Source organism: Mizuhopecten yessoensis, unplaced genomic scaffold (assembly GCF_002113885.1).
Source record: "Mizuhopecten yessoensis strain PY_sf001 unplaced genomic scaffold, ASM211388v2 scaffold10097, whole genome shotgun sequence".
NCBI classification, from domain to species: domain Eukaryota; kingdom Metazoa; phylum Mollusca; class Bivalvia; order Pectinida; family Pectinidae; genus Mizuhopecten; species Mizuhopecten yessoensis.
Genome location: NW_018408377.1, coordinates 351,693 through 361,199, shown reverse-complemented (window position 1 = coordinate 361,199; position 9,507 = coordinate 351,693). Strand labels below are relative to the sequence as shown.

The 9,507-nt window shown below is 34.4% G+C and overlaps 2 protein-coding genes across 2 annotated transcripts in view; one reads left to right on the top strand and one right to left on the bottom strand.

Annotated features, from left to right (window-relative positions):
* Positions 1 to 2,054, top strand: part of LOC110459520 (methionine-R-sulfoxide reductase B3, mitochondrial-like) — a 27,675-nt gene extending 25,621 nt beyond the window's left edge. Inside the window, exon 4 of the mRNA XM_021511825.1 lies at positions 454 to 2,054. Within this exon, the coding sequence (XP_021367500.1) occupies positions 454 to 593 (140 nt within the window). The 3' untranslated portion in view covers positions 594 to 2,054. The remainder of the gene's footprint in view (positions 1 to 453) is intronic.
* Positions 2,055 to 8,182: 6,128 nt separating this feature from the next.
* Positions 8,183 to 8,659, bottom strand: LOC110459518 (prothoracicostatic peptide-like). The gene has a single exon (XM_021511823.1). It carries the CDS (start codon positions 8,657 to 8,659, stop codon positions 8,183 to 8,185), a length of 477 nt encoding a protein of 158 aa, XP_021367498.1.
* Between the last annotated feature and the right edge of the window lie 848 nt (positions 8,660 to 9,507).

Genomic DNA, 9,507 nt, shown 5'->3' with positions numbered 1-9,507 from the left:
GGGTAAATACATAGTGTATAATGTCTGGTTCCCACAGATCACAGGGTAAATACATAGTGTATAGTGTCTGGTCCCCACAGATCACAGGGTAAATACCTAGTATATAATGTCTGGTTCCCACAGATCACAGGGTAAATACATAGTATATATAATGTCTGGTCCCTACAGATCACAGGGTAAATACATAGTGTATAATGTCTGGTTCCCACAGATCACAGGGTAAATACATAGTGTATGGTTTCTGGTCCCCCACAGACCACAGGGTTAAAACATATCTTCAACGGCTTGGGTTCTTGTTTATTTGGAAAATGGGATCAAAACAATGTAATTTGTAAAACCATGGTAAACCGAAACATGATACAGTTGTGACAATTGACAATTAGTCTACATCTTCCTTCATATACTGTACATACTGTATCATCTAAACAAACATTACTTTTTATCTTGACACAGGTCAGCGACGGATTGAGGCTATGTGTAGTCAGTGTGGAGCTCACCTAGGACATGTGTTTGACGATGGACCAAAACCTATGTGTGTCCGCTACTGTGTTAACTCAGCCTCCCTGGAATTCAAAAAACACACAACTGTTTGATCAATGTGGGCACCAACAATCCCACAACTGTTTCTTCAAATTCAGGGATGTGATGTCATTTCAATGAATGTTAAAATCTCTCCAATTTGTTTGGTCAAATTAAAATAAGAAAAAAGCAAAGTCAATATTGGTGAGATATTGTGTATTCACTAATGAATTTCACTAAAACTGTTATGCAACTGGTGTTAAACTCTAAAAAAAAAATGAATATGTATTTATAGATATATTGACCTGAAAAAATCTAATGTAAATATACCATATATTGTTAAAGGTATTATTCAATGAAATAATGTCTTATTGTGATGATATTCAAAAGTACAAATGTACACTTAAACACTACATTAGATAGACACTTATTACAGAGAAACATTAATAACAACATATGTAGCAGCAGTATTTTTATTTTTTAAATGAAATTTATTATGTAACTTGAGCTCTTGGAGCAAAATCACTAAAAAATGTTTCCTGTCTGGGGAAAAATAGGATGCAGAAAAGTTTAGAAGATATTTTTCAGCATTTTAAGCTCAACTGGTACCTATATACATTATAAGGTCTCCACATAGTTTTAAGGTCTGTTTGCTACATCCTTCTTATTATTTATCATGTTCAGAAAGACACATAAACAGAATTGTGTAGTTCAATGTTAAAGTGTTACCAGTAACATACAGAGGAATAATACTTGGATGTAGTACCATACTGACAGGTATGTGATCTTTTAACCTGGGTTTACATACCCAGGGTAGATGGCTTTAGATTATATACATGTACAGCTGGTATGACATGTTTGATCTATTTACAATAAAGTGATCTTGTAATGTAAAAAGTTAAAGGCCTATTCCACTATCATTTTTAGGCTAAAAAATGGCCCCTTTCTGCTCTAAGTGGCCTCATTTGAAATGGAAACGTTTTTGTATTAAAATGTCCAATCTGTCTAAATAGAGCACTAAATAAATCATGACAAAAATCTTCAAATGAATTGAAAATTCTGGTTCCTTCGATTTGGAAACCACATTTATAGCATCGTAATGATGACAGCTCTTTAGCCCTAGACTGCATCTACTTTTGTCACTAGTGGCAGTGACAGAAGACATATTTAATGACTTCCATAAAAATATCATTATATGTGTGCTCTTTGTGTATATGTAATTATAAAATGGACATCTGGGCTTTCTATTATCATTTTTTATATCTAACTATGAGCAGGAATGTCAGTGTCACTGTAATGGTCAGTTTTAGCAGTGGTCACCTCTTAGAGGTAGTCTAGTGTAAGTCAGGCCATTGAAATAAGTTATCTGGTTTTAGTTTGTCTATATTTGTGGATAAAGTAATTCGAAGAAGAAGTATGATACAGGGGTTTGTGATAGGTGTCTGGATGTGTTACACCAAGGGCCTGTTTGTTTATGCGGAACAACCGGTTTGACCGTTTATAAATGTAACAATTTCGGGTATAAATCCTGGCGGACCTGCAAACGTTTATGCAGGCCTTGCGAGGCTTTGTCAAGGCTCGCCTAAAAGCAGCATAAGAATACTAGGTCCGACCTTATTTAATAAACGAACAATTGTGGTCCAACCGGTTTGGACGTTAAATGAAAAACGGCCCAGGTGTAAATAGAGGTGCTATGTTTGACTTTCTTTGTAACTATAACCTATTAGTACAGTTAGATTACAATTTAATTATTGTATTAGTCAAGTTGTTGCTTTGCTGTATCATGTATCAATATGATACTATTATTATAAACTTGGTAACCCATGTCTAACTTTCATTGTCTAATGTGTGAGTAGCTGAGTGATTCGTTAGTGAGTTACAGCTGCTTGTGGTATCAATTATATGTACAATTAAATGATTACTTTACATCTTTTTCGGAGTGAAACCATGGATGGGTGCATCACTATTTTCTTCTTTGATGATTTCAATTAATATTGGAAACAATTAATCTATATTACTAATTAATGATTGATTACATTGCTGATACAATACAAATACCTCTTAGATATATACACTGTAATTCTTTGTTCCATCTAGTGAGTGCAAAACACAGCATGGAGGTGGAACTCTTCTTTGTGACTATAGTCAGTGAGGTGGAACTCTTCTTTGTGACTATAGTCAGTGAGGTGTGACTCTTCTTTGTGACTATAATCAGTGAGATGGAACTCTTCTTTGTGACTATAGTCAGTGAGGTGTGACTCTTCTTTGTGACTATAGTCAGTTAGGTGGAACTCTTCTTTGTGACTATAGTCAGTGAGGTGGAACTCTTCTTTGTGACTATAGTCAGTGAGGTGGAAATTTTCTTTGTGACTATAATCAGTGAGGTGGAACTCTTCTTTGTGACTATAATCAGTGAGGTGGAACTCTTCTTTGTGACTAATCAATGAAGTGGAACTCTTCTTTGTGACTATAATCAGTGAGGTGGAACTCTTCTTTGTGACTATAATCAGTGAGGTGGAACTCTTCTTTGTGACTATAATCAGTGAGGTGGAACTCTTTTACAGATATCTTTATCATACCAGCAGCACCGTGCACTTAAGAACATACTTTCAATTCTTCTGTAAATCAAATCTTAAGCACGTATTATGGTTCCACTGACAGCTCTTAAAGTGTAATATAAACATCTGTAATGCAACATAATTTGTTTATTTAGAGTATGTATGACTGAACATGATGACAGATATTTTTGTACTTAAGTCTTTTTTCACTTTTGAAATCCAAATTTAAAATTAACAGAACACTGTTTATATCTAGATGTTGACATTATTGGTTTAAATCTGAACATTATGGTGGTAAATTGTGTTTATTATTATGGTGGTATATTGTTATGTTTATCATTACGATGGTAAATTGTGTTTATCATTATGGTGGTATATTGTGTTTATCATTATGGTGGTAAATTGTGTTTATCATTATGGTGGTAAATTGTTTATCATTATGATGGTAAATTGTGTTTATCTTTATGGTGGTAAATTGTGTTTATCATTATGGTGGTATATTGTTGTGTTTATCATTACGATGGTAAATTGTAAATATCATTAATGTGGTATATTGTGTTTATCATTAACGTGGTATATTTTATTTATCATTGTGGTGTTAAATTGTGTTATCATTATGGTTGTATATTGTGTTTATCATTATGGTGTTAAATTGTGTTATCATTATGATGGTATATTGTGTTTATCATTATGGTGGTATATTGTGTTTATCATTAACGTTGTATATTGTGTTTATCATTAACGTTGTATATTGTGTTTATCATTATAGTGGTTAATTGTGTTTATCATTATGGTGGTATATGTGTAAATCCTTCTTCTTTTGCACCATTGGAGGGATTTTATCCAAATTTGGCATGGAGCATTCTTTGGCAAAGGCGACTAAATTTTGTATAAACGGAGGTGTTGCCCCTTTGGGTGCTGAGGGATGGGGCCCAATAGGGGAATTTGAGGTTTAAGTCTTCAAAATCCTTCTTCCTCTGTACCATTGGAAGGATTTTATCCTAATTTGGCCTGGAGCATTCTTTGGCAAAGGGGACGAAATTTTGAATAAGCAGAGGGTAGCGGCAGGACCCAATAGAGAGAACATAGTAATTAATGTTTAAAATCCTTCTCCTTTAGTTTATTTCGAGGGATTTTAACCAAATTTTGTGTAGAGCATCCTTTGGCAAAGGGGACTCAATTTTGTATAACTACAGAGTTGCTCTTAGAGGGCAGAGGGGTGGCACCAATAGGGGCAGAAAGAAGGGACCTAATGAGGGATGGGTGTTGATGAGAGACAGCTAATATTTGGAAATAGCTGTTTTATGTAATAAGAATAATTTTCCATGCTTGCTTTCTTCTCCAGGTGGGTGATACCGGCCCTCTTGGTCTTTTGTTGAGAAATACAAATATGTGGGTGTGGAAAATATATTAAATGGCAGATGTCTCGGTACCTTTTGTGCCATATGTACAGAGTGAATAGAGTCTGTATACTACTCGTATTATAAGTCTCATTAGTTCACGGAGATGTTGTTGAGTAGGTATATCAATTGGTATCCTCTAATCACTGTGTTTGCGAGATAAGGATATTGATACTTGCTAAGAAAGCAGAGATACAGACGTTCCACTATCAGTGGTTGTTGGTTATGATGTTTATCTAGCTTGAGTAAATTTTCAAATTGTATAAAGAAACAAGGTTTTCTCCCACAACTTCTGATATTATATCCAGAAAACTAATATATATCATCTTGATTTTAGATTTTTATTTATAAAGACTTGTTCTTATTTTGTAAGTGCAATAGACACAGAGGAGAGAAAATATTTTTTCTAACAATTATATTGTAATAGTTATTATAGTAAAATCGTGCAATAAAAAGGGGAGGTGATAAGTGCCTGATTAATTTATTAGCTCACCTAGTCCGAACGGCACTTAATTTCGTATAAACGTTGGGTGTGGCCCCCTCGGAGGCAGAGGAGCGGGGCCCAATAGGGGATATAGAGGTAAAACCTAAAAAATCTTCTTCTACCATTGGAATAAAGGGATTTTTTATCCTAATTTAGTCTGGAGCATCCTTCGGCCAAGGGGACTCAATTTTGTATAAACATTAGGTGTGGCCCCTCTGGTTGCAGAGTTGCGGGACCCAATATGGGAGATAGAGGAACTTATCAGTTTATTTTTAGTTACATGAAATAGGGAAACTAATCAGTTTATTTACCGCATTAATACTTGTTGAATTATTTTTTGAGGTTAAAAAATGACTATTTTTTTTTGTCTATTTTTGAATTTTTATTTTAGCACAAAGATATTGTACTCAAATTGAAATTTAAAAAATGATTGTAATATTTTTTTTATTGTAATACTTTTATGTAGATGTTTTAACACCTGACCATGAATTGGTTATTCCACCTTGTGGGAAGTTAAAACACCACAAACATATAGGTATGATTCTATTATAGAATAATGGGATAACATTTTAACTTGCCCCCTTTTAATGGAGATTGAAAAGATTGTCACATGTGTATGTATTTTACTAGCCAATAAGCTCTGGCATGGTAGAAAGGAATTTTATACCACAGCAGATTGTCATGTCTGCCTTACTTTGGCTGTCAATGCATACCTTGGCATCAAATCAATAATAAAACAGTCTATATGGAAACGTACACAAATTTATGCATGGTTTTATATATAAACATATATACTATAGAGTGTGCCTTGAAATCACTTCAGCATTTTATATGTCATACAATAAATGTATTTTCTTAAACAGAAAACTTGGTATTTATTTAGGCTTCAGGTGATCAGCGAGGCACTTTCAAGTCTGATTAACCATTATCTCACTCAATTTCTGCGTTACTTTCATGAAGAGACAAATTTTGCAAATTTTAGGAATTGAACTATATCGTAATATTTTCCTATTGAATATTTTAAGATCCTTGAGGCTTTAAAATAAGAACATGGTACACTTACATTGCTATTTAATGAAAGGCTAGGGGCAGTTTATGAATAATATTGGATAACAAGTTTGCCAGCAAATGACCAATTCATGTTTTTTCCATATTAAATAGTAGCCCCCAGAAAAATATTATCATGTTTTCTAAAAAGGATGTGATGGGATTATTTCTCAAATTCAAACAAATTTTCTTTGGAACATTCTTGAAACTTTCCTCCAATTAATATTATTGTCCTTGGTTATTTTAAGCTCACGGGTCCAAAGGACCAAGGTGTGAGCATATGCTGTACTGTGGCATCCGTCCATCTACAGTCTACACCTTCTTCTTTATAACTGTTTCTTAGAATTCAACCAAATTTGACAGAAATCATTTAAAGGTGGGCCATGATGGATCCGGGTGAGCAATACAGGCCCTCTTGTTTCTTTTTTCACAAGGGGAATAACTCTTGCCACCTTGTAGTGTAGTCGTAACAGTGAATTATACCTGTAAATTATATTAAGGTTGATGTTTAGTTGTAGACATATATACATTCTTTATTATACCTCCACCTCGTATGAACTGTATATTTTTTGCCTCTGGATCACGCTTGCTTCCTATCAATGTTACATATACTCAAATATTGTGAATATAATTAATGTGAAACTGGAAATTTTTGTGAGTGAACAATTTCCCATTTCACTTTTTAAACTGTTATTTTGTAGTGCCATTATGTTCAGTTACTGTGTTGATGCATACACGGTATGTGCTGTATTACTAAGAAAATGCGAAATCAGTGAACATTTCTCATCACAAAAATTTCAACTTTTACATTTAATAGTAAATTATATTTCTGTTTTTGTTTCTTTATGTGTGCAGTGAACATATCACATATCCATCAAGTTGTTTCAATTTATGTAGATCTTATTTTTATGTAGATCCTATTTTTATTTTTATGTAGATTTGTTATTTCTTTTTCTATGATCATCATTAATTTGTCTGTCATTTTTAAAGGCTTGATTCCAATTTTCTTTCATTTTCTAATATCGGTATTCGATGTCAATCATTTAAATTAACATGGAAGGTTTTACAGGTGTAGTGTATAACTAATGGATTCCTGATTTGAGTATCCAAGTCAAATTCTGAATAACTTTATTTTAACATAAACAAAATGAATACAAATGTTGTATGTTTTGTCAGTGTATCAGATTACTCAGCAAATATTTACAGGTACTGTATTCAAGATGTGATCAAATTTAAAAACAAAAAAGATAGACACTCCTTATTAGAGGGAAGCTTATATACAAACTTTGACATTGTCGATATGATGTTTTGTTTCATTCTGTTTCTCACAATGCTTCTTGGTGAATGAAATACTTAATTAGTAGCATAACTGTGATAAAGTATTTGATGTTTTATTTGTAGTGCTTTGTTTCTTAGGGGATTAGACACAAATGTCCAAAAGGTCTTCTGGCATTATGCTTTCGTTCTTGCAATATGAAACAGAAAGGGTAGTGTTATCTTATAAAAAATACCATACCTTTATGCAAGCTTTACTAATGTAGATTTACAGGGTATGGCAAAGACGTCTGTTGTTGTTTACCACGTTCTGTCTTTGTTGTGATCAGATTGGTGTACGTGTTTAGTGATGTAAGTTCTGTTTGTGGTGGTGTTGTTTCTTTTTCACCCATTCAGTCATCTGTTTCACAGTTGCTTTTTTCACCGATTCAGTCATCTGTTTCACAGTTGCCTTTTTCACCCATTCAGTCATCTGTTTCGCAGTTGCTTTTTTCCCCCATTCAGTCATCTGTTTCACAGTTGCTTTTTTCCCCCATTCAGTCATCTGTTTCACAGTTGCTTTTTTCCCCCATTCAGTCATCTGTTTCACAGTTGCTTTTTTTCACCCATTCAGTCATCTGTTTCACAGTTGCTTTTTTTCACCCATTCAGTCATCTGTTTCACAGTTGCTTTTTTCACCCCTTCAGTCATCTGTTTCACAGTTGCTTTTTTCACCGATTCAGTCATCTGTTTCACAGTTGCCTTTTTCACCCATTCAGTCATCTGTTTCGCAGTTGCTTTTTTCCCCCATTCAGTCATCTGTTTCACAGTTGCTTTTTTTCACCCATTCAGTCATCTGTTTCACAGTTAGTTTTTTCACCCATTCAGTCATCTGTTTCACAGTTTCTTTTTTCACCCATTCAGTCATCTGTTTCACCGTTTCTTTTTTTCTCCCATTCAGTCATCTGTTTCACAGTTGCTTTTTTCACCGATTCAGTCATCTGTTTCACAGTTGCCTTTTTCACCCATTCAGTCATCTGTTTCGCAGTTGCTTTTTTCCCCCATTCAGTCATCTGTTTCACAGTTGCTTTTTTCACCGATTCAGTCATCTGTTTCACAGTTGCCTTTTTCACCCATTCAGTCATCTGTTTCGCAGTTGCTTTTTTCCCCCATTCAGTCATCTGTTTCACAGTTGCTTTTTTCACCCCTTCAGTCATCTGTTTCACAGTTGCTTTTTTCACCCATTCAGTCATCTGTTTCACCGTTGCTTTTTTCACCCATTCAGTCATCTGTTTCGCAGTTGCTTTTTTCCCCCATTCAGTCATCTGTTTCACAGTTGCTTTTTTCCCCCATTCAGTCATCTGTTTCACAGTTGCTTTTTTCCCCCATTCAGTCATCTGTTTCACAGTTGCTTTTTTCCCCCATTCAGTCATCTGTTTCACAGTTGCTTTTTTTCACCCATTCAGTCATCTGTTTCACAGTTAGTTTTTTCACCCATTCAGTCATCTGTTTCACAGTTTCTTTTTTCACCCATTCAGTCATCTGTTTCACAGGTGCTTTTTTCACCCATTCAGTCATCTGTTTCACAGTTACTTTTTTCACCCATTCAGTCATCTGTTTCACAGTTGCTTTTTTCACCCATTCAGTCATCTGTTTCACAGTTGCTTCAATCAAATGGCCTGTCATCCCCCATAAACATGATCAAACAGTACTAAGTAATAAAAGTAGCCTAGCTCAAGCCCATTACAAATACAGTTTATGGTAGAAAAAGTTTGTCCGGACTCAATGAAAGTTTCCAGATATGATAACTACCACCTGAAGTTGTTCATCCAGGTATTATTTTTTGCAGTTTAAGGCAGTTGTGGGATGTTTTAATCTTAAGTTAAAACAAGATGCATTTCTTGTTGACAAGGTGTTTTTGTTATCAATCTAACAGTTAAGAGAGAAAAAAGGTCAAAGGTCAATGTTAATAGAAGGAATACCTGAAGTTCATTAAGATCCTTCACAAGTACATCTCTTGTAGATTTAAACACACTGATAATGTGTACAATTTTTGAATTGATTCACCTACTGTCATAAACAAAATATAATGTAGTGACCGTACACCATATGGCTGTCCCTGCTTTAGAGGTTTAATGGGAAACATTCGGTTTGTTGTCCTCTTTCTTTGCTCCGGAGACAAACATCTGTTATTGTTGTTGAGTTATTTCCCCTTAACTGCCACTGTTCTCTTAAAATCATTTTC

What these genes read in the sequence shown, in the direction of transcription:
- LOC110459518 (XM_021511823.1), bottom strand. Translation starts at nt 8,659, where the DNA reads ATGACTGAATGGGGGAAAAAAGCAACTGTGAAACAGATGACTGAATGG.